Source organism: Aptenodytes forsteri, unplaced genomic scaffold, assembly GCF_000699145.1.
Source record: "Aptenodytes forsteri isolate BGI_AS27 unplaced genomic scaffold, ASM69914v1 Scaffold404, whole genome shotgun sequence".
Lineage (NCBI taxonomy): Eukaryota > Metazoa > Chordata > Aves > Sphenisciformes > Spheniscidae > Aptenodytes > Aptenodytes forsteri.
The window spans coordinates 5,368,154-5,393,248 of record NW_008795629.1 but is presented as its reverse complement, the minus strand read 5'-3'; the positions used below and the strand labels follow the sequence as shown (position 1 = coordinate 5,393,248).

The 25,095-nt window shown below is 39.2% G+C and overlaps 1 protein-coding gene across 1 annotated transcript in view; it reads left to right on the top strand.

Annotated features, from left to right (window-relative positions):
* Positions 1 to 25,095, top strand: part of ABCC5 (ATP binding cassette subfamily C member 5) — a 52,184-nt gene that overhangs the window by 8,553 nt on the left and 18,536 nt on the right. Inside the window, exons 3-16 of the mRNA XM_009282401.2 lie at positions 7,159 to 7,316; positions 7,556 to 7,711; positions 8,463 to 8,610; positions 13,624 to 13,857; positions 13,970 to 14,143; positions 15,485 to 15,632; positions 16,141 to 16,289; positions 16,936 to 17,043; positions 18,849 to 19,199; positions 20,713 to 20,784; positions 20,916 to 21,040; positions 21,665 to 21,737; positions 22,327 to 22,530; positions 23,213 to 23,356. Of these exons, the coding sequence (XP_009280676.1) occupies positions 7,159 to 7,316; positions 7,556 to 7,711; positions 8,463 to 8,610; positions 13,624 to 13,857; positions 13,970 to 14,143; positions 15,485 to 15,632; positions 16,141 to 16,289; positions 16,936 to 17,043; positions 18,849 to 19,199; positions 20,713 to 20,784; positions 20,916 to 21,040; positions 21,665 to 21,737; positions 22,327 to 22,530; positions 23,213 to 23,356 (2,244 nt within the window). The remainder of the gene's footprint in view (positions 1 to 7,158; positions 7,317 to 7,555; positions 7,712 to 8,462; positions 8,611 to 13,623; positions 13,858 to 13,969; positions 14,144 to 15,484; positions 15,633 to 16,140; positions 16,290 to 16,935; positions 17,044 to 18,848; positions 19,200 to 20,712; positions 20,785 to 20,915; positions 21,041 to 21,664; positions 21,738 to 22,326; positions 22,531 to 23,212; positions 23,357 to 25,095) is intronic.

Below are 25,095 nucleotides of genomic sequence, written 5' to 3'. Positions count from 1 at the left end.
GAATAGTCAGTTGTGGTCTGAACTGCATACTGTGAACAGGCTGTTCCACAAACAAAATCTGTATTTCAGTCCTTTTTGAGGACTAAGGTTAAAGAATTTAGAACACGTTTGGAGCCCTGAGGTGTTTACTTTGAGTTTACTAGTTCATTTGCCACTTGAGTGGGGTGCCCCTTGCTTTTCGAAGTATGTTTTGGTACAGGAAGGTGAGCTGAATAAACAGCTGTTGTATTAGGCTTGGTAAATCCTGTGGTGTCAAGGCTTCTGCTGTCATTCACTGGCAGCTCCACTCCACAGAAGTTTGAGTTTAAAGACTCCCTGGATACTCCTGGTGGTGTACTAAATTGACCTGTGTAGCTTCTGTTGTGACCTAGCTTAGGCATGGCCTGAGTAAAGGATATTACTGGAAGAACACCTCCAGCGTATGGCAGGCTGTCTGCATGTGGTTCAGGATAGTAGAGCTTACCTCAGCAAGCCAGGAGCCAAATCCTCAGCCTGTGCTGTGCTAGTTTGATCTGCTTAGTGAGGAGTTAGTTTCCCAGCTTTGTGGTCAGAGCACATGTAGGTGCTAGTTCTGTAGGGGAACTTACAGTTAAGGCTGATCATTATTTCCAATTCCACAGGAGTCTGCTGTTACTGTACCGTTAGTGTGCATGAACTATGTAGCTCCAGTGCTGGATGATCAGTATACAACCTCAGCTCTGAATGAATCCTATGTCCTTTGATTATAAGATCATGAATACTAGTTTTAATGCAAAACAAAAGATGTGGATTCATGTATACCAGAAGCCTAAGCAGGTGCACAGCTGCTAATCAGATGCATACACAGCAGCTGCTGTTGCAAAACCGTAAAGTGAACACTACATGCTGAACTCTGCATTTCTTGGATTGCAGGAATAAGTGGATTTGCCAGGGAGGAGTTTAGAACATCTCACCTCAATGCTAATACTTGCCAGAATTCAAGGGCAAGGTCAAATAAGCAATGTTCCTGGAAGAAACTGATATACCTGTCCTCAGCAAGGACTCTATGTGCATCAAGTAAAAGTGCTCAATATATGTGACTAAAATATTCAAGCTCATCAAACATACATACCCTGATCTTGTTTGGCTACAGAGCCCCAATATTGGTGCCAAGCACTACTGGGAGACTTCTGCTCTAATGTGAGGATGCATAAACTCAGGCTAGCTTTGAAACCAGACTCGATGCTAATTCAACTTCTGCTAATCCTAGCCCAGAAGAGCAACTGCAGAGAGGTCTTGTGTAAAGAAGTCACATGTAACAGTGTTAGAGTGAATGGCTGGACTTCAAGCTGTTGAATCTCTGAACTCTTGTGGCAAGTCAGAGCACACTTCTGAACAGCTAATTCTCTTTTCACTTAGGAGGAATATGGCACAGCTGCAGTTATTCCTGCATTTGGATATATGGTTGGTGCTGTAAAGAGCTGTTCTTTCCTGTAGCAGAAGCTGAGAAGGCAGTGGAGACGTGAGCTTTCATTTATACTCCACTTTTCAGGAGATGAAAGAAAATGGAGGCCTTAACTTCTTGACTTGGTTCCTTGCAGCAGTCCTGGAAGCTGTAACCATAATTTCTAGACATCTAAAGCTATCTGGTGGTCTCATCGTGGTGCTGTGTGAATTCAGCTGTGCTGTCTGTACTTTGCAATCAATGTATGCAGGTGTCTAAAGGATCAATGCCTCCATCACACCCATTGTGATCTAGCCCAGTGCCTGCTCCTTGCTGCCTCTCCTTCAGGGAGATGGCTGGTATGGGTGGGTGATACACCCAAATTAGTCTTAAATAGGCTCATGTTCTAATGAGGCAGGGTATTATAAAGCATTGTAGCTACAGAGTAGGCTGGGAGTCTAATGCTGCAAATCCCCCTATTAATACTTTTGTAGCTTATGTACTGCATCAAATCCAGTGAAAGAAGAGGAAAATTGCCTTAGTGGAATACAAAGTTCACAGAGCAGTTGCTGCTTCACTAAGCAATGGCAGATTTGGCAATGTTTGGACCTGCAAACCTACTTAATTTTTAGATGCCTCTGGGTTTGGAGACTTCCAGAAGTCTGGACAACAGTGCTTTAGGGGTTGCCTGTGCTACCTGCAAAAGCAGTGTATAAATGCCCTAACTACTTTCAAGTGGGGTTATGCTTGGAAAGACTCAGAGGAATTTCTGGGAAGAAGGATGTAATTACAACTTCAGAGTATCTCTTCCTAGACTCTTGTTTTATTTTGGCTTAGTTACTCTTAAGCTACCTGGAACAGTTGATCCTATTCTTCCCCAGCCCATACAAACTAATAACTAACCTTGTTTTGCAATACCAGTCCTTTAATGAAGTCTCAAATATTTTAAAATTGCTCTTCATCCTGGAGTTGTAATATGGAGAATGCTTTAAGTGCTGAGCAGAACTGGTGATAATATAATTCTCCTTCTCACTATATGCCTGCCTAGTTCTGAGCTCTGTTGTGCTGGTCTGTTAGTTTCCCATTTGCCTCTCCTTACTGCAGACTTGAAGAAAGGAGTGAGGAGGCCTGCTGAGCTCTGCCTTCTAAATGCAAGAGGTGGGAGTTCCTGTTCTGCAGCATTGCCAAGTCAGAGATCTTTACTACTTAAATAAAACAATTTTAACTTTATATAATAGTAAATCAACCACAGTAGCTCTTGTATTCTATATCAGCTGCAAGGATTAATAAAAGAAGCCTTTATGTGTCTGCTCTAGTTTCCTGTCAGGTAGCAGTAGGACCAGAAGAGATGCAGCTTCTTCCCTGCAGTGATCTGAGCCCTGGAAGATTTCTGCCTTATGGAAGTGGAGACAATAGTTGTTTGGTGGGTGGGGTTTGGGTCAAATGTTGACTGCATACACCTCAAATTCTTTCTCTGCAAGATGAGTAAGGGAAAGAAAAATCTGTTTTGCTTGGCCTCCAAGCTTGTCTGGTTTTGGTATTATCTGATGTTACAGTTGTCAAACCAATAAATTGCTACCTTCTCTGTTAAATATGAGATTGCCTGTGTGAAAGACTAGGATATCTTTTTTTTTTTTTTCCTTCCCATATACAACACAGCTGCCTCCTTTCTCTTCACCTGCTCCCCATCCTCAGAGATAAATGCCCATGTTGACTGCTTAGCAGGCTTTCCGAAGTGTCCTGTTTCACATATTTGAGTTTGCCTTTCTGCATAATGTTCCTGATGCCCCTCTTGCTTTGTACGGAACTTCTGTCTTGCTTACCTCTGACATCATGTATATTTGACAGCTTTGTAGCTTGGCTCCTAAACTTTCTGTATTTTCATGGCCTTCTCAATGGCCTTGGTATGTGGATTGTGAATTTGGTACTGCTGTCTCTAATTTAATGATGAAATCTTTTTCCTTGCCCTTAAACAACTTATTTTCCTCACCTCGCCCAGACTTTCTGTCATGGCATGTCTTTAACCAACCATGTTGTCTTTCTGTCTCTCCCATTACTTTATGTGCTTACCATTGCTATGACCAATTTGTTGGACAAGGAAATAATGATAACAGGTGCTGGTAGGGTTTTGTTGCTCTCAAGTTGCAGAAAGTCAGTGGGGCACGTGTGCTCTGTGGTAGCAGTACCAGCCATGCTTCTCTTTTTCTCTGCCTGTCTGAGCTAGCCATGGAGGTAAAAGAACAAGACAAGATCATACATGTAGTGATACTTCTTCAGTACTCTCCATACTCTCAGGGATTGCCCTCAGGATTAAAAGTTTAACTTTTCTTCATCTGTTAATTTTCCCACTCATCTGTTGAATCATATCAGCCTGCACCCAGGTGTGCCACAGCTTCATGAAATGTGGAGTGCAGAACCATTGCCCTCTGTTAGGAGCTGCCCATGGCTTCAGAAACTTTTTTTGGAATCCACCAGCTGTTAATAAGATGCTGGGTAAATGATTGCTATTGCCCTCTGTCATGCATTTAATAAGCCATGATATGCTTATCCTATGTGAGTTTCATTCTCCCATTTTTAGTCCATTTATGCATTTAAACTTTACAGCATCCTATAACAGAGAATTCTAAATTTAAGTATGCCTTGTGTGAAAAACATTAATTTCACTGAGTGCCCCCAGTTCTTTTGTTGTAAGAACAGTTGGTGATCATTCCCTAGTTCTCCTCTTCATGCCATTCATGACTTTATGGACCTCTCAAATACCTGTACCTTATCTTTATTCCTCTCTTTTATCCAGCTGAAAAGTCTTAAATTCATGCTTGTTCCAACTGTTTTCATTGGTCGCAGAAAGTAATTTTAAGTATAATACCCTTTTTGAACTGAAGTGACAGGGGACTGACTGGTGTTCAAAAAGGAGGCAAACCCTACATTTTTTAAGTGGTACGGTAATGTTTCCTACTTTATTCTTTGTGTCTTTTGTAACAATTCTTAATTTTTTTTTTTTTGGCCTTTTTGATGATGCTGAGTAGTGAGCTGCTGTTTTTCAAGAAATGTCTGAATGATTCCCCCCCTCTCTGGTTAGTGATATCTGATTTAGGCTTGTTTTGTTTCTGTGAGCATTTCTTTAGTTATCAACACTGTTGTATCACCTGGTTCATTGCTTGTATTGGTATAGTAATAAGTTGCTGAATTAGAAAAGGTGCTGTTTGATTTCTGTTTGATAGTGCAGCCATGATTTATTAGACATTTCTTTCAAGAGCAGTGCTGGAGCATGTTATATGACATTGCTAATGACTTCTTCAAGGGTTTAGTTTCCAAGAAAACTGTACATGAGTGCAGGCAATCAGGATATTGCCAGCTGATGAACACCTGAAAAAAAAAATAGGGGTTCAGAAACCTAAATTAACAGTGTTGGGGTGGTTGCTAGTTTTCGTACTTCAGTCTTTTGCTCTAGAAATGCATTGTAGAACTGCTTAGGAGTCTCATTTCTTCTTGATAATCTCTATGCTTTGAAGATTTTCTAATGTGACACAGAACTGTATGGTCTTTCTTAGAATCTTAATTGTACAGTAGTGTGATGCATTTGCTTCTTGATAGTTGTACATGTGGGATTTTGACAACCTTGCCAAGATGGAGATGAGCCATGTTCTCGACTAGGGGTTTGCACTTATACTTGCCTATATGGCAAGATGTTATAAAGGCCTTTCAAAGGCAGTGCCCTAGTCTTTTATCAATGCATCTTCTCCACCTTTGCTGAGAGAATTCTGTTGAGCAGCTCTGGAGAGTTCAGTTATTTTTTGCAGTGCGTGTTTTAAGAACATTATCTTTGGACTGCCTAAAAATACAGTATCTTGCAATTGTGCTTTCTTATGAAAAAGCTATTCTTGTTTGTAAGTGGTGAAAAACTTCTTTTATGCTGACAAATACAATATTTTTTTGTTTTGGAAGACTTTTTTTTTTTTTTTAAACTTACAGGCACTTTTTGTGTGCTCTGAAAAACAATGATTCTGCATATAGCCTGTGGCATCACTTACAGACAAGCATGTTATCAGCAGTAGGGTGTTTGGACAGATCTGCCTAGGGCTCTTGCAAAGGGTAACATAGCAAACTAGCTATGAATTCCTCTGCTGTAACCAAAAAAGTAGTGGTGCAGAACTTCACCCCACTACTGAGTCCTTTGAGACATCTTCGGCAGTTCTCTTATTAATGCTGATTTGGGTAGATTTAGTAAGGCGGTAGTGAGTCAGTAATTTAATATAAATTGAGTGAGAAGTCTTTTAATTCAGATTTCAAGTGTTGCATATTTTTGACTCACTGTATGTGTCATAATGTTGTAATGTTCTTTTGTTTTTACTTTGCTGTCTTCTTTTGTCATCATAGCTTTAGGTTTAGTGAATAAGTTTTTTGAGATCAGGACCATGGATTGTTGACAACATGCTTAGGCGCTATTTAAGTACTTTGGTTAAATAAGTAGAGGACAGATTTATGCTATTATCAATTTCCTGTTCTTGTCCTTCACATGAGTGGAAGCTAGGTGTGTTAATGTGCTACATGCTTACATGTTAATGTAGTACAGACGAAGTCTCTGATAAATGGTGGCATTTCTGACAAAAATTACATGAGCAAAGTTAGGAACCAAGTGCCTGCTACTGATATGCATTTAGTGCTTTGCAGATCCTGTGTTTTTAGGAGGCTACAAGGCACTTACAGTTGCTGTTTTCAAAGAAATAAAATAACTTTGCTCTGGGAAGGCAACTAATAAGGGTAAAGGTAGTATCTCTGTTTGTGAGACAGCCAGGAAGATTTTTACCTCAGAACTGAGTTTTTTCCACAAAGTAGCTCCATTTCAAAAAATTAGAATACAAACAGGTAACGTGGCACTGCAATAAACGGTCCGTTAAGTTGGCAGAACTAGTAGTGAGCCCTCTGTAAGTATAGATAGCAAGCTCATCTTCTCAGTTTTACCACATCTAGCTTCTGATCTAAAGGCTTGTTTGAACTCTGCAACATTTTGACTACTCCATATCATTGCTGTTTCCTTTCTCCTCTTAGATTAGCATTTAGGTCTGCCTTTCACTAGGGCTGTGGAAAAAGTACCCTGAGATAAGGCTTGCCTTTTAAGTGGTTGTTAATAAAGTTGCTGAGCCATTGAGAAGTGTGGCTAGGAGCAGACAAAATTGTCATCTTTGTTCCCTTTAGGGAAAAAGAGAAAAAGCAGGAAACGTTATAAAAGAAAGTACAATTCTGCTTAATGCATATTTGTTTTTTGATCTAATCCAAGGTATTTTTGAAGAAGGGACTTTAGTAGTATTCTGAAAATAATTTGAGTTTGCTGTGGAGAAAAATATCTAGATTACACTAAGAGGGTGTAAATTCATCAAGAGTGTATGTCTTAATTTCACCGCATAAGCCAGTCATTGATTTCCTGAACTGATGTCAAAGGTACTTGATTTTGTAATTTTTCTCTATCGTATTTCCTGTGGCAGGATGCAAGATTAGTCTGGTCTATCCATTTATCCTTTGAATGCACAGGCACAATACTGGTGTTAATCTGTTTTACAAATGCAGTGATCTAATGCAGATCTAGAATGGCTGCCTTCCATGTCTTTGCTGCCAGGCTGAAGCCTGTCCTATAAGACATTTAAATGATGGTGATTGCTGTTGCGCAATAATTTACAGAAGAAAGAGGGGCAAAGTTGCTGGAGTCAGGAGTCATGGACGTTTGAACTCTGACTCTGCTGTCTGTCTCGTAAAAGCAGATTGAATGCCAGGATGCCTTGGAAGCAGCTGCTCGGGCAGAGGGCCTGCCACTGGACACCTCCGTGCATTCCCAGCTGAGAATGCTGGACGAAGAGCATCACAAGGGCAAATACCACCATGGCCTGAATGTGCTGAAACCCATACGGACTACTTCCAAGTAAGTCTTTAGGCTACAAAAGAACTGATACAGCATTTGCTTTTCAAACCAGTCACAAAGCAGGATTGCAGCTGTAGGTCTGCTGACTGAAACTGAAAACATCAGAATTTGTTTAGCAAGTATGACTGGCATGGGCCGTTTGGTACTCTGAGTACTTTCAATGAGACACGGCTTTGTTTTTCTCAGGGATTTACAGTTCTGTTTCCTTTTTCATTTGTTTGTGATTATTCTTCTTTTAGACACCAGCACCCTGTTGATAATGCTGGGCTTTTCTCCTGCATGACCTTCTCCTGGCTCACTCCTTTGGCCCACAGAGCGTACAAGAAAGGGGAACTGTTTATGGATGATGTATGGTCTTTATCAAGGCATGAGTCTTCAGATGTCAATTGTAGAAGGTAGAGACATCTTGTTCCTTATTATTTCCTTGATCCTTTTTTCTTATACCTTAGTTCACAGGCAACGATACAGTATTGCTCTAGAAAAGCAGCACTGATATTTTGCTCTGCCTTTCTCAGAATAGTGGAATTTAGTTTTATCCTTCATAGACCGCTTCCTCCTGCTGCACGGTTTCTATACTCTTGCTGATTTCAGTGAACTTGGAGGATTCTGTCTCCAGGAGTGTTTTGCAATTGTTTTTCTCATTTTGCATGTCTTTAAACTTTTTTTATTAAAACAAAGTTCTTTCTCAAGGCTACACTGCAAAAAATCTTGTTCTAAAATAATGAAAAATAATACTGACAGTAGCAAGGTGATTTGAATATGGGTCAAATCTTGCGATCAGGCTAACATTTTATGGCTAATGAGAATTTTTCTCAGGTTTTGACTCCACAACGCTTCTGTCAGATAAGCAAGGAAAGACTGTGACAAGTCAGTATATTAAGATTGCCAAGGAGACTCTGGGCAAAGCAAAAGGCATTGTGTTTTTCATCCCTCTCTTCTGTTGAAGTAACACAACATAGATATTTCAAGATGCAGATATTCCTCTTTACCTCACAGAATGTACCATGTATTTATTTCTCTTGATATTTATTAATTTTTGTTGCTCTGAGCTAGGAAGTGCTTGGAATTTTCAGAAAGTACCACCTATGAGATTGTACCTTCTCTCATGGTGAAAAATTTATAATGTGAGGCTTCTGTTTTTATTAGACTGGAGAGATTGTGGCAGGAAGAACTTAAAGAAAGTGGGCCAGATGATGCTTCTCTCCGGAGGGTTGTGTGGATTTTCTGCCGCACCAGGCTCATCATTTCCATAGTGTGTCTGATGATCACGCAGCTCGCGGGTTTTAGTGGACCAGTAAGTAATATCCATCCTTTTTTTAACAACCCCAGAGGGCTCCATCTCATGGCCAACTGTAAAATCTTAAGGTTTCATTGAAGAATCACTTAAATGTTTTGACTAGCTAGAAATTTTGGGGCAAAATTCCAGAGTGATTCAATAATCCAAGATAGGTTTCCTACAGCTGGTGGATCAGTTGCTGAATACCGAGGCAAGTTCTTGGAGAAGGGAGGGGAGTTTAGGTATCTTGGAGGAAATGCACACTTGGTTTTTCTCTTTGGTTTTGAGTATAGTTTAAAGTTTTCCTTAACTGGTATGTGGTCTTTTTGCATAAAATTCTTATGTGCAGATCTTTTAATTGTTTTCTTTTTCTTTTTGCAATTCTGTAAATTTATCTTGGAATAAAATTCAGTCTGATAAAACACTGATCTTAGATTATTGGCATTAATAGCACAGTCTTCAAGAAGTGGAATGAAACAATTTTATTAGAGCGCTACTTAAAAACTAATGTGAGCAGGTCTCAAAAGTCTGTGGGTATAGTCTTTACTGATCCTACAGAGAATGGTCAGACAGGTTTCATGTAGAAGTGTTAGAGTACGTTATTGCCTCTAGGAACTGCTGCTGTTTGTTGCTATGGGTCGTAATGAAGATAACAACATATGGGACTTGACATTCACACCATTTTTTGTCACCTGTTTGTTGCACGTGCTGTGCAGATTTACAGTTGAAATTTTGACTAAATTTATTCTCTACACATTTCCCTTGAGGAGTAGGAGCAGTATTACTGCTAGTAGTACACGTTTCAGTGTGCTGGTAAGCTGAAGGTTCATTTCTTGGGTAAGTACTCTTGGGTGCACTGTTAGGTGAAATGTCTTTTTAAAACGTTTTCCTGCTTTTAAATGTCTTATCAAAATGATGTTCTGCTTTTTAAGCCTTTTTAAAGTTTGCCTTGTTTCATGTAATATGAATAACAATAAATGTTTCTGTGGTATTGTTTTCTTGGTAATAATTTATAGTAGCTTGTATTATAAAATATATGAACATACTTTGGTAATTAACAATAAATCATGATTAAGGTTTTAAGAGCACTAGCTTTCCCCAAGAAGAGCTTCTGTCATTGTTTCACTACAGGGCTTTAGTAGCTGCTTTTATCTTTAGAAAAGAACTTGCAGCAGGGTTGCCCCTAATTTCTGTAGTGTAATTTTTCTCAATTTGTCTCAGCCAAACCGCTGAATGAGAGAGCGGGAGGGGAAGGAGAAAAACAAACCAACTTGACTAGCCTGGGGGCTACCGCTGCAATTGATGCTCGATTTGGGTAACTTAAAATTATCTACAGACATTTGCCCATTTACAGGCAACCTTATTCATTTCTCTGAATAAGGAACAATCCCCTTTTGGTTCCATCATTTGGCATGAAAAACAAGTCTTTACCATCCCTCCTCCCTGTTTTTAAAAATGGCATGCCTCATAGATATGCCTATGCTGTCTCCTCAGAAGTATCAGTGCTTTCTTGTGGTGTTACACACTTTCAGTCACCTGAAGGTGAAAAGGGAGACCAGGAAAAGCACTTGACTTGACCTCATGTATTGGTGAAAATTATAAAAATGGAGTTAAACACTATATTAAACTTCAAAAATTTTAATTGAATGTCTGTGACCCTGAAATGCCAGCCAACAGCTGTGGCTTTGCTAATGAGCATTGTGATGGTTATAACTGGAAAGGAGTTGTTGCAGACTTCCTGTGTGGGGTTTTTTTTTATATCAGATAGATCCTTCAAGGGTCTTCCTTTTTTTTAATTTTGATAAATTCTGCATCTGGCACAGTATTCAAACCCGTAACCTGGTGAGACAGCTGCATGTGTCAGACTGCCTTGTAATAACCATCAGAATGTACTAGTATAGGTAAGATACTATTTATCTCCAGTGAATATTTGCTGCCATTTGATCAGCTACCAAAACTTTCAAGTTCAGGTTGAGGAGTAAGGAAGTCTTCTGATTACTAAACACAATCAGTTTAACTCCAGGTCTGAACAATGTACCTGTTTGCAACTGTTCAGAGCTATTCTTCCTGTTTGGGAGATGGGGAAACTTGCTATCTTAGTGGAGTACAGCTTGACAGTTTGGTCAGTTATTGGAGGGGGGAGTGGTAAGCTATTGGAGGTAAGTTTCCCGATTTCCCAGTTGGCTCCAGCTGCAGCCTCTCCGTGCTGTCGCACGCTGGCTGCAGCAGGGATGCCGGCACTGCAGTGGGACCAGTGACAGAAGCTGTTCTTTAGAATTTTCAGGATGGCTGTTTTCTGCGTCAGAATGAGACAGTCCTGCTGGGCAGAGCCAACGCCAAGAGCAAAGGTAAGGTAATGTTTATTCAATGGGAATGCTTAAGACAGCCGAGCAGCTAGTACCAACTACTACGGTAATAGTCACAGGAGTTCCTTTTTCCCCCGTTAGCTTGAGTTTTAGTTTTTGTACTGTAACTTTCTTGTTTTGTAAATAACTTTATGCTGGATTCTTGTCATTAAACTAGTTTGAATTCAAATAGTATGTGTTCAGATGTAAATGTTAATTCTGTATGACTTTTTTCCCCTGCCTTTTCAAAATTCTTTAATCTGCTGTTTCCTCTTTTCTTTCTTCCGGAAAAAAAAAATGGGGGTATAATGTAAGCTGGTCTCTATTTCTCATGGGAGACAAGAGCAAAGGTAAGGTAATGTTTATTCAATGGGAATGCTTAAGACAGCCGAGCAGCTAGTACCAACTACTACGGTAATAGTCACAGGAGTTCCTTTTTCCCCCGTTAGCTTGAGTTTTAGTTTTTGTACTGTAACTTTCTTGTTTTGTAAATAACTTCATGCTGGATTCTTGTCATTAAACTAGTTTGAATTCAAATAGTATGTGTTCAGATGTAAATGTTAATTCTGTATGACTTTTTTCCCCTGCCTTTTCAAAATTCTTTAATCTGCTGTTTCCTCTTTTCTTTCTTCCGGGAAAAAAAAAATGGGGGTATAATGTAAGCTGGTCTCTATTTCATCATGGGAGATGCTGAATCTATAAAATAGTGCTGAAAAATTGCACTAAAGTTTTGGGAGGAATGAGACCCCAGGAAACATCTGCTATCTTTATACATCCTCTCTTGGAGACTTTCAGCAATGCTGTGGTGTGCGAGAAAATGCTTGCAGTCTGCGACCATGCTGAGTTACAGCTCATGAGGAAAAAGGGGGATTTTCACCCCAATTGCTCAGGGACTCGGTTGCATATGTTGGATTGAATACTGGAAAAAGAAGTCAGTAATATCCTTAGTAACTGCAAACCAACTGTATGCAGTTGTGGTCCAAACAGTCAATGTAAAACTAAATCCAAGTAAGGAGAAAGTTGGAATGCAATAGATCTGTGAATGTGAGCTCCTCACATTTGTTCAGGGATTGGTATGTAAATTTTCTCAGTGGCCATTCTAGAACCTGATGGACATCTGGCTTTAATTCACACCTGTGAAAAAGAAAGAGCAAAATTATTTACAGCATGTTTCCTTGGTTCTGACATGCAGAATTATTTTCCTCAGAACAGATGAATTTGATCTCCATTTTTTTCTGTTGTTTGGTGCTGGGCTATAGCTATCAATACCTTTGCTGAAGTAGCGGGGTTTTGTTTTTTTGCTCTCTCTTCAAACTATACAGAACTCTTATTTGCAAAACCTGATTTAGCCAAGAGGACTTCAACGGACTATGATGTGAAAGGCTTCTCAAATATTTTCTTTGGTCTCAGATTTTTTTTTTTGTTGCTTTTTATTGTGGGCAAAGGTAATTCTCTGCTCTGTACTAGCATATCAAAAGCACCAGTATCTTAAAGCATCATTTGTTGAAAAGTTCTCTAGGAAGTTTTTTGCTGTCTGTGAAGCCTTACTGTAGGATACTTTTTAAACCAGATTGCAGAATTTGTGCAGCCTCAGAAGCCTCCTCTGTTGGCACCTGCAAGTTTGACTTCTTTTGGACTTCATGAACAAACACTGTTCTGTTTTTGTATCTTTATAATTTTGTGTGTAGTTTCAAATCTAGTTTATGTTAGAGGCTAAGACTGACTGTTAGATGTTAGCCCTTTATAATTATCCTGTATGTGCAGACTGTATGTTTATACAATGCTCTACCTGTTGTACAGTGTTTTTGAGATGTTACCATTTAAGATGGCACTTTATTTCAAATAAAAGCCTATTGTTTTGCAGTCAATAGTATTTAATATTGCTGGTGATTGTGAGTTGTATGATGTTATATTGTGCCGTTGGACCACAAAGAGCTGGAGGTGGGAATCGGTGGTTCTGGGGGCTGTCCTCTTTCTGCAGGTGATGTTTGAAATGTGATTCCTGAGGTAAAGTGTTTATGTTTTTGAGGGGAGAGGGTATGGGGAGGGATTGAATGGTTAATTTTTTTTCTTTTTTTTTTTTCTCCCCTGTCCCCAATGATTTGTGGTATTGCGTACCTTGTGCTTTCTGCTTGTTTTTTTCTTTACTATTAAACTGCTGATGTTTATTTCCAGGAATGTTTTGCAAATGTCCTTCTCACTCTTCCCCTCTACAACTGTAGGTACATTGTTCCTTTTTATCAAATAAGCACGTTTGAAGCAAACCAAAGATAAAATAAAAAAGGTCTTAATGTCACGTAAAGGAATGTTTCTTAATGTGTGCAGATGTATAAGTAGTGACTATATTTTAAAACTCTTCTATATGATAATGCATTGCTTTCAGCTAACTGACAGATTTATGTTAAGTTAGAAGACACGGAGGATTAGAAGCGTGCTGCGAGGAATATGGTTCCAAATTGAACTCTCTTTACTTACTAAATTTGACTCAGTGCTTGGCTCTCAGCAGGGCTTTGTGTTACAGTACTTCTTGTATTGACACCTTTTACTTCTAGAAAGAAGATGCTTTCTATTTCAAACGGCTCTTTTAAAAGCAAAGTAGCCTACTTATTTCTAACTTAACATAAAGTTGTTGCATGGTCTTCTGGGATGATGGGGTGTTCATGCAAGTTTGCATTTCTTCCTGTAGGCGTTCGTTGTGAAACATCTTTTGGAGTATACCCAACAGAGTGAGTCCAACCTGCAGTACAGCTTGTTTTTAGTTTTTGGCATCTTTATGACGGAAATAGTGCGATCTTGGTCCCTTGCGCTAACCTGGGCTTTGAATTACCGCACGGGGGTTAGACTGCGTGGAGCTATCTTGACAATGGCATTTAAGAAAATTCTTAAGCTGAAGAACATCAAGGAGAAGTCTCTTGGAGAGGTAAGCTGCAGCATCATTTTGGAAATTGCAGTGTGAAAAGGGATATGCAATATATTCCTTTGAGAATGAGCTGTGCCTTAAATCTAAATAATCTGTTATGTGTATTTTTCAGCTCATAAATGTATGTTCCAATGATGGTCAAAGGATGTTTGAAGCTGCAGCAGTTGGCAGTTTGTTGGCTGGGGGCCCTATTGTGGCCATCTTAGGAATGGTTTATAATGTGATTATTCTGGGTCCAACAGGCTTCTTGGGCTCTGCTGTCTTCATCCTTTTCTACCCAGCAATGGTGAGTTGGAAAGAGTTAAGACTTGCTTCACTTTTATTAGGTCAGACATATGTATAGTTCTGAATAGAAGGTGTTGAAATGTGCTAGATTTAGCCCGTTTATGGCGCTGCATGTTATTAAAGGTGTTCCTAAAGGTGGTTTATGAAGCAGAAATTTGGAAACGGGAAGCTCAAAATGATAAAGAAAATTAGAAAATGGAAAGAGGAAAGCAGATAGATTTGACTGAGATAAATATGCATAGCTAAATTAAACTGCTCAGGTGCTTGTGGTTGAGGTTGGAAAGACACAAGGCCTCCAGTTTGTGTACAGGAGCTCAGTGTTGCATGAGCACATCACTCTTGATTTCAACAAAAGGTGTTGAAAAGCACCGCATCTGGGAAGAGGGTGTTTGTGATTAGTTACTCCTGCCTCTACTTCTGCTGAGCTGTGAAATAGGATAGTTCAAGCCAAAATTGTCTTGCCTCCAAAATGCCTTGTAAGGCTGCTGAAGATTTGTGACTGTGTTCATGATACAAATTTTAAAAAACCACGGAGGCTGAATACTGTGAGGTCCACTTTGGTCCAATTTATCGGGCCAACAGTAAAGATTAAAATAATGGGGATTGTATTTTAAAGAGGGGAACGAGGAGTGGAGTTTGATCATCTTTTCTAGTTCTTTTCAGCAGCCCTTCTCTATTCATGGGGACTCCAAAAGAGACTGCAGGAGTATGAAGAAGGGCAAGGAGCTGAAAACTTCCTAAAGTAGTGTGTTGGTTTTGAATTTCAGACCAGGAATGGGATGAATGTAAGAGTAGCAGATTCTTAGAAATATGTGAACAACTAATTATTTTTAGATTGGTTTAGTAAAAATGTTAAAACTGTTTTACCACCTTCATAGCACTGGCATATGGCAGAAATTGATCTGGCTGTGCAAAGTCCAGCTTGCTCTTTTGCCTTATGGGACCAGGTTAAAAGGTTGGCTAAAATGGGTTCTACTGTTCATTTGCCACGAGGGTCAACTTGGTGTGTCTTTAGGTTAATGTGTTTGTAGTCTTTGTGCTTCAGAAACTTTAACAAATCTGGTAGTATTCAATGTTGGTAGAAGCGCACACCTTTATTTTCACAAATTTTATTTTTGTTGAAACTTGCTATGGTGAGTCAAGTGCTTGGTGGAGATGGGGCAGGAGGCTATGAATAGTGTTTCCAGCCTGACTTTTATGTTCGAACAACAGTTGCCTTGTCCCATCCCTGAATCCCTTTTTCAGATTCAAAATTGACTTTCTTTGGTAATTAGGAGGAGTTGAATGTACTTGTTCTTTCTGAGTTGCCATTAATGTTGCATGGTGTTGCCTTCTGTTTCAGATGTTTGTATCGCGCCTCACAGCTTATTTCAGAAGAAAATGTGTATCGACAACAGATGAGCGTGTGCAAAAGATGAATGAAGTTCTTAATTACATTAAGTTCATTAAAATGTATGCCTGGGTCAAACCATTTTCTCAGAATGTTCAAAGTGAGTTCACACAATCTGTAAATGTTTTTCTTTTGTGCAGATGCCCCATTGGTTAGTACCCTGGTGTGTCCTCCTAGCTTAGTACCATAGATGTTGATGTACGTGCAGTGTAATAACACTTTCAGCCTTCAGGCTTCCTATTTGTTATGTGTGATGGGTTGGACAAACAGACCTGCTTCTAAAGTTTCACCTTCTAGCATAATGAAGTTTGTGGCTTGGCACTAATTTTAAATTTTTAAATTTTGTTCCATTTTTTTATCATTTAATAAATGCACTGGCTGCTCCATTTTTAAATAAAGTAAAAAGACCTCTATTCTTACGGAGATTTACAGACCATTATAGTTCCTCTGTAACTGCGGTCTTTATAAGAAGGTATATAATGTGATAAATGCTAAAGCGTAGAGTTAGGCCTCTCTTACTCAGTGTTTACAGTGCTATGGTAGTGTCTGTTGTATATGTACCCCCCCGAATCATACTTCAAATGTGGTGCTCCTATTTATATTTCTAGAAATTCGTGAGGAAGAACGTAAAATCTTAGAGCGTGCGGGCTACTTCCAGAGCATCACTGTGGGTGTGGCTCCCATAGTTGTAGTCATTGCCAGCGTGGTGACCTTTTCTGTCCATATGATCCTTGGCTACGATCTTACAGCAGCTCAGGTAACTTACTGCAGCGTTGAAAATCTTTACAATGTTGCTACAGTAGCTTTTCTGCTAAGCCGTTTCTCTTCATCATATTCTTTGCTTTGTGGCTGTGCCTGTGTGGCCAGGCTGTAGCCTTGCTCACAGAAGTGAACATCTGATGGGTGTGACAGCAGCAGATGTAGTCTTACATTTTGCACAAAAAGCTCTCCGTGCTGTTTTAGTCCTGACCTTCCCCAGAACAGGTTTTGAGCTGAATGTAAACGAGCACTCCTGTTTGCTATTCAGATAGGGCACTGGGATTACTGGATGTTTTTGTTTTACAGTGTGCTTGGATGCAAACAGCACAAATGTCTTACAACGGGATTTGAACTTTGGTCTTCACAAGTAATAGGCTAATGCAGAATTTGCTAGCTGCTGCTTTCGGTAGACCTACAAACACTGAAGATGTCTGTCTTGGTCTGTTACAAAGCACTGGAGAAAGAGTTGGGTAGATCTGCTGTTTTCTGCTGTTTGAGAATATGTTGAATATTTAAATGGTTATTCTTGGACTGTGGGCCTTTTCTGTGGCTTTGAATTGCTGCTGTGACATTTCAGCTTTTAGAAGGTTGGAGTTGTTAGTATATTGCATCCAAATGTGATTCTCTTTCTTGTCTCATTTTAGGCATTCACAGTGGTCACTGTCTTTAATTCAATGACTTTTGCTCTGAAAGTAACACCTTTCTCAGTGAAGTCTCTATCTGAGGCATCTGTTTCTGTTGACAGATTTAAGGTAAGCAGTCATTTGGCCTTGCAGTTTTAACTGTAAGCGTGGAGTGTTGTTGTACGTGTATAATAGATGCTAAGGGAACACTGGAAGGTAATGTTGTCTTGATGACTGAGGAGTTCTTTTTCTTTACGCTTAGCACTCCAGATTATTGGATTCTGCAAAAGAGATACAAATCTAGTGAAGGAATATTAGAAGCTTAAGATAATACCAGTGTGGGAAGCAAAATATTCTTATTTAATGATTTTAGGATTTTGATGTTGGCCACTGTAAGAGATAGAATACAGGACTAGATGGCTCACAGTATAATAATTCTTAAACTCCCTTTTAAGACCATCTGCATGAAAAGACAGTGAGACATGTCTGCAATGAAATTTCATGTTTTGCTAATGAAACTCTTTTTGGAAATGTCATGTATTATATAGGCAGCTTTGCAGAAACCAGTAGAGTTTTATCTGTAGTCATGAAAAACTTAGGTTTTGTATTTCCAGACCAGATTAAGTGACTGAAACTCCACTATATGAATAAAATGCAGTTGTGATCTGACAAAACAGAATCTATGGCAGAAAATTAAAACCCTTATAACAATCCTATCTCATCCTTCAATCTCTGTGAAGTGAATACACTGTGTATATTTTAGTATGAACTCAGAGGACAGGCCTTTATTTTGTCTTCTTTCTTGAAGACAATAGTGCATTGCACATTGCAGAAATTTCCAGATAGGATTCCACAGTATATGTATCCACTATATATAATCTCCACAGATACAAGGATTCTGTGTAATGCATTCATGAAACAAATCTGGGTGTGAGAAGAATGGGATCTGCAGAATGGTTTTGAGATCCCATTGCTTTTGAGCGTTTTTGTTTCTTCTTCTGAGTCACCCTAAATCAGGCTTTCTTAAATCCAAATGCACTGAAGGGAGTTTTGAGGGGGAAAATAAGGAGAGGAGAAATTGTCATATCTCCCAGTTTGTCTGTAAACAGTGTAATCTGTGTAGGGTTTTTAACATAAGGTCGGGAAACTAACATCACAGTAAAAATGTAACTGACTTTGGCTCTGTAACTGAGTATGAGCTTTCTTATGAATGTATGATTCGGGCATAGCAATTGCAAGAGTAAATAAGGCTGAGAATTGAGAAGTCTTTAATCGCAAAAGGCTTCTTAGTTCAAAACATAAATAATGTAAGTGGAAAACATTTTATGTTGTAATTAAACTGTGTGAAAAATCTCTTCCTAATCTGTGTTGATTGTAAATACTGATGGATGTGGTGGAAAACATGATACAATGGACTTAATGGCTTACTTCTTATAGTCAAGCAGACCAAGATAGGTCAGCTAAATTTGTGTGAGATGACTTTTTCCCAGCAGAGAAGTTGAAGGGTAAAGGCTGAAGTTAAAAGTCATTCTGTCTCCTTCCATAATGCGTTGGTGTGCAGGACAAGTCAGTCACTTTCCCTCAAAGTGACCTCTCCTCTCCAATCCATGAATTCTACTCATGTGTTTTTAATCTGGAAATTACAGAGCTGCAGTTGCAAACAGTGTTAAAAGAGTAAGTCCCTCTCATATCGCATCCCAGAGTATTGCAGTTCTGTAAAAGTCTTAGTGTATCTAGGTGCTTCCACCACATCCAGGAATGCCCCGGCCACTTAGAAGGCCTGGAGTTAGTTTACACTAATGAGCTACCTTTTGCTCTTCAGCTTCCTCCTACTATATAGCCTGATGTGTTTTGCTGCGTGAGTGTGCCATAGGCTTGTCTCCCAGTCTTGATCAGGTGTCTCATCTTTACACCTCTCTCACAACTCCTATCAGAGTTTATTTCTAATGGAAGAGGTTCATATGATAAAGAAAAAACCAGCCAATCCTCACACCGCGATAGAGGTGAAAAATGCTACCTTGGCTTGGGACTTCTCCCACGCCAGCGTCCAGAGCTCACCAAAGTTGACCCCCAAAGTGAAAAAAGACAAGAAAGTCACCAAGGGCAAGAAAGAGAAAATGAAGCTGCAGAATGAGGGACAGCAAGCTGTGCTGGCAGAGCAGAAGGGCCATCTTCTAGTGGACAATGATGACCATCCTAGCCCCGAAGAGGAGAACAAAATCATCCACCTGGTTAACCTTCGGCTTCAGAGGACTCTCTACAACATTGACTTGGAGATAGAAAAGGTAGGAGAAGAAAGGAGGAAATCTGAGCTTTCAAAAGGCCTCATTTTTACCTGTCTCTTAGAATAGAGAGCTGTGTATTTTTGCATGAAATGGAGCATATTGCTTTTGTGCACTCCTGTAATATCCATGGCAACTGCAGTATCCAGGATGCAGTGTCTGATCTTGATGTAAACAACTGTGCCATTTTAGCAAACTAGATCTTTGCAAACAGCCTATGAAACAACTGCAGGTTGTATAGCTTTCACATCTAACTGATGGTTTTTCTGTTTGTAGCTCTCAGTACAGTATATGAGCCATTAAGCGTAAAGAATCAGCAGGGCAAAAGGGGTATCAGTGCGGTGTTGGTGGGTGGTGTATTCCTGCAGCCGTTGGATAATTTTGCAGGGTTTCATCTATATTCTGGGTGAACATTTTAGGTGATTAGGTGTTCTAATGGATCATAACAGTGTTTTTCATTGAAGAATGTGCAATTTCCTTCCCTGAGAATTTTTGTGCAGTAGGACACACAAATTTTCAAGAATTTAGAAGCAGTTGGAGTTCTCATTCCAAGATAGGTAAAAACATGTAAAATGTCAAAGAAAAAGCATTGAACTTAGTACATGACATCTGCTACAAATACAAAAGTTTTGCAGTCTGGCAGTTGGAAGTTGTAGTAATGGGATCCATGCATTTATCGAGATATTTATGGTTAAATTGTCTCCTATAGTCATATGAATAGAGGGAAAGTTTAAACTCTTTAAAATATAGGTCTTTTTTATAGTTTAGAACTTTTGAGAAGGATGCATATAGTTTAAAAAAATAGCCTTGAAAAAGGAGTACACAGTTACTTGAAAATGTAAAGGCTAGTTTTCTATCAGAAGCTTGTAAACGAGAGGAGGCCAGCAATGTGTTCCACAAGTGGCTATATACCCTTTTTGTCTACTTTACCTTTTTTTTTTTTTTTACAAAAGGAACAAAAATGGTTTTGATGAATTCATTGTGTAATGTGGGTATCAACCCACCCATTTTATTGCAGAGAAATGCTTCAAAGTGACTAGATTCTAGCCTTTCTTGGTACATGTTCCTTAGCAAACTGCATCTCATAGGCAAGGAGTTTTACTGGACCCATGTATCCTAAATTCTACTTTTCTTTCAGTCTTTCCTTCTTTATATCTTTCCTTACCACTCTCGAAAGCATCTTGGTGTGTTATGTTCAGGCAGGCCTTGGTGCTTTTGGCTGAGTGCAGCATTCTCTGGGCCTGTATCAGGCCTAGTCAAAGGGAAGCTAATCTTAAAATACATTCATTTTTACCTGTAGAGTTGATTTAGTTTTAGTCCACTGTGAGATAGTATTCACTCTTTATTATTTGAGAGTTAAAATACTGACTGTCTTGCTTTTTTTGTCTGTTATGTCCCTTTTCAGCTGTCATTAATGTCCAACTGTCCCCTCGGAGGTACTAAAGGTAGTCCAAATTCTGAAAGGGATGGAGAATGTAAGAAATGAGTACCATAATTTTTTTTTTTTTCTGTCTAGGGAAAACTTGTTGGAATTTGTGGCAGTGTGGGGAGTGGAAAAACTTCACTTATCTCAGCAATTTTAGGACAGGTGAGAAATTCTGTTTTGACTACTTCTGCTCTTCTCTTTCCTATCTCCTATTTCACTTATTTGTACTCTGTAGAAGAAAGTCTATTCTAAACATGGAATAGCATAATTTCACAGTTTATCTTTAATTTCAGATGACCCTGTTGGAGGGTAGCATTGCAGTAAGTGGAACATTTGCATATGTAGCCCAGCAGGCCTGGATTCTCAATGCTACACTTCGGGACAACATTCTTTTTGGCAAGGAATATGATGAAGAAAGGTTTGTCAGAACTGTTTGCTGATTTTCATGAAAGCTTAGTAATTCTTGGCCCAAGTGTGGGAAAATTTAATGCAGAGTACACTGCAGTTAAAGCCTATGTATCCTTTTAGAGTCTGTCTTTAAGACTCCTTTAAGTCTCATTTAAGAGCCTGCCTCTCCTGCACGTTCACTGTGGCTGATAGCTGTCAGTGCGTCTGTCATTGCTCATTTGCAGTGAGGGCTGTACCTCATGCTGGGGTACTGTCTGATCTCTGTTTTTAGCAGCTGCTGTGGAGCAGCAATGAAGTGGCATTTGCTCTTGCTGTCCTGGCCTTGCCCTATTTAAAAACAACAACTGCTGTTCGCAATGTACTGGCACCTTCCATGGCCCTCCCCAGTGGGGGCCTTCCCTGTGGCCTGTGCTAGCTATCCCTGGAAAGAAATTGCCTCCTTACCTTCACTGTACTTCAGAAGAAGGTGATTAATTATTATCCTCAGTTTCCTCCTGAGAATCCAAGGCAGGTCATTTGTTTTAGGCTGCTGGAATGTCTGCTACTAGTGTAGAAAGTGGGATAATGCTGTACTAGCTAGATACTTGGGGGGGAAAAAAACAGTGTTCTTACTACATATCTAATTGTTCTTTAGATACAACACGGTGTTGAATGGTTGCTGTCTAAGGCCTGACCTAGCCATCCTTCCAAATGGGGACCTGACAGAGGTATAAATTTTGCTTATAGTAGACTAATTATTAGATGGAGAAAAGTAGAGTTTTGGTTTGGTAGACTAGACTGGAGTGAAGGGAACATGAGTCTGGTATGTATATAAGCCAAGCTGTTGAATGCACCTTCTTGAGCTGAGCTTATTGATGCAGCTGAGCTTATCGATGCAGGCCCTGGGCTATTGAGAGTTGTGCCATGTTTTTGACTCAGATGTTGACAATTTGGGAGTTTTTTGTGTTGTAAATTTAGCTGCCTTAACAGGACCTATTTGAACTTGATTTAAAATAGCTAAGAAAAAAGCATGGCTATGTTAATACAAAAAAAGTAAAATAAGCAAAAAAGTACTGCCACATTTCAAGCACATTAACCTTGAGTTTGAATGTATAACACATTTCGCAAAGAAGTGGACACCTAAGCTAGAATATATATATGTATTAAAACAATATATAATATTATAGTGGGTGTGTGTGTGTATATATATAAAAATAAAAATATTATGGTCTGCTTCATTCCGGTCACCTCTTGAGCTCTGAATAGCTGTGTTGCTTGGTGCTGTAGAAATAAAGTAACGGGTGTGTGTCTGTACAGATTGGTGAACGAGGGGCTAACCTGAGTGGAGGGCAGCGTCAGAGAATCAGTCTGGCTCGAGCGCTGTACAGTGACAGGAGCATTTACATCCTTGATGATCCCCTTAGTGCCTTAGATGCTCATGTTGGAAATCACATTTTTAACAGTGCAATAAGGAAGCACCTGAAGTCAAAGACTGTCCTTTTCATCACTCATCAGCTTCAGGTAATACATCTCTCATGCTTTCTTTCTTGGACTTCCTTGAAATACTGTTTAATCAGTTGCCTTCATACTGGAAATTTCTATGCCCTGCCCTGTTACAGCACAACCCTGTCTGTCTATAGGATGCATGATTTATGTTCACAAACTAGGTTTGCAAATACACACCGAGCACAGTCCACAGTCTAATTCTTTGATACCAGTGCTGCTTGGTATCTGATCTGGACTGGTAACACTGGGCTAAAGAAAATTTACCAGAGAAGTAAATACCTTGTTCAAAACCACTTTTGCTAACTTGGTATAAAGCTAGTTCATCGCATCAGGAAAACTTAGATTTGGTGTCAGTAAATAAGAATGGATGTATTCTGAGGTTTGGTTTTTTTTTTGCTATCTTCTGTGCATAGAAATGTTAATACTTAGTATATCAGTATTTGCAGTGTTTAAGTATCCTGAATTGTCTTCCATAACAGATTGGTTTTGATAGAACATAAAAACTTTTTATTTGTGTACAGTGAGACTAATCATGGTGCTCTAGTCAATACAGGATCTTTAAAAATCAGATGTCTGTTACTTTGGAAGAGGTGTGTTCTGTGCAAATGTTTATAAATTACTGAAAAAAATTGTGTGGGAGTGTGTCTGATTATCAGACATAATGATAAAGACTTGTTCTTACTGCCATTTTCTCCAGTATCTCGTTGACTGTGATGAAGTGATCTTCATGAAAGAAGGCTGCATTACTGAGCGAGGAAGTCATGAGGAACTGATGAACTTAAATGGGGACTATGCAACTATTTTTAATAACCTGCAGCTGGGAGAAACACCACATATTGAGGTATTTGTTTATTTTAAAGTGCTCTGAATGATGACTTTTCTGATGAGATGAACCAAATGACATAGTCGGAAGACTGGAAAATGGCTTCACATGTTCATGTGTTGTTCTGACCAATAGATTTCCTGTAGAATAATCTGTGCTTCGTTAGTACTTCCTATTTGCAGTTACAGTTGGTATTTAGGGAACATGTAGTAGAGAGAACACTGCCAATGAGCTCATGAGTTGAACATAAAAGTAATGTATCGTCTCCTCTGGTGATGCTCAGAGCAGGAAGCTTGTTGTCTCTTTTATTGTATACCTCACTTCTTAATTTACCTCCAAATTAGCACAGACCTGGACCAACATTTGTCTGAGAAAATTCTTACTGGTTTGTTACTACTTTTTCACATAGGGTGTGACTGAGGCACAGGAAAAGTGATACAACTTTAGATGTGACAGTTTTTTGGAAATGTAACTGAAAATGCTTTGTTTTGGGCAGTTTTGAGAAAAAGAATTGTTGCTTGACACTGCTTCTGTTCTGAAACAATGGCTGTAAATGCAAACTTGGATTTGTGCTCTATTGTTTTAGTCGGTGGAAAAAATGTAAATGTAGAAAATAACAAGAACCGTTCAGTAGGACGTGCATTTAAATTTTCAGCAATTTAATTTTTCCCACCTTTCTCTTGTTTGTTTCCTGAAGTTATTCTTTGGAGTAAGCAACTTTGCTTTTTATTTGATGATGATTTACTTCTCTAAGTGTTGTGTGTGTGTTCTCGTAGTAAGAAGAGATTAAAAAAGCACATCAGCAGTTTATTTTTTAAGAGATGAGAGGCTCCTTATTCACAAGTTGCAGACATTTAAAAAAAAAAAAATTCTGAAAAGGTAGCATTATGACAAATACACAGATATAGAGGTGCTTGGTGAAATTTTCTCCTGGGAGATGTTAGTGAAAGAAGCAAAAGAATATAATGCATTACTCTGCATATCCTTTCTGAGGCATGAAGATTATAGTTCTGCCATTTTAAGATTAATGTAATGACAGTTAACATGACATTCTCCAGTCTGCATGCTTGGCTGACCTTCACTGTCTCTCTGTAAACACTAGCTCATGGAAGGAGCATTAATTTGCATTGCCGATGGCATTAGAAGAAATGAATGGTAAAGTTAGATTCTCTGTGGTTTGACATGTGTGAGATGTCTCTTCTCACTTAAAGTGTGGGAAGAGGACCCCGAAGATGCTGTGTAGGGGGTTTCAATTAATGTAGGCTGTCTCTGAACAGGTAGTAACTTCCATTTGTGGGAAGATGGCTGGGTTTAGAACAGTAGCTGTGTGTGCAGTTTAGTGTTTGGACGTTTGATTTCTTGAAGACCAAGTTAACCTGACTTCATCCTTAGAGGCATTTCATGAGAGCTTTCCTGAGTGAAGTACTAGGGCGTTTTGAGGGAAAAAAAGCCTCTTAATAAAATGGAGTTATTTTTGCAAGGGACAGGGGGATTGTATCTTTCTCTCAGCAGTACGGGTGTTGTTCCTCTACCATGTATGCACATAGTGTCACTGATTCTGGAAATCAATCTTGCACACTACCAGTACAGATTGGTAGCAGTTCAGATTAATAGAGGAGAATTTAATCCACCAGAGTTGGCAGTCATCCATAATAACAGCAAAGTTAATATCCTCCTTGATATGAATGCTAAGCTGTTGAAAGCCTTTGTTCTTAGGAGGCAGCTTATAAAAAGTTTGGGTTCAGATATGAAAATGT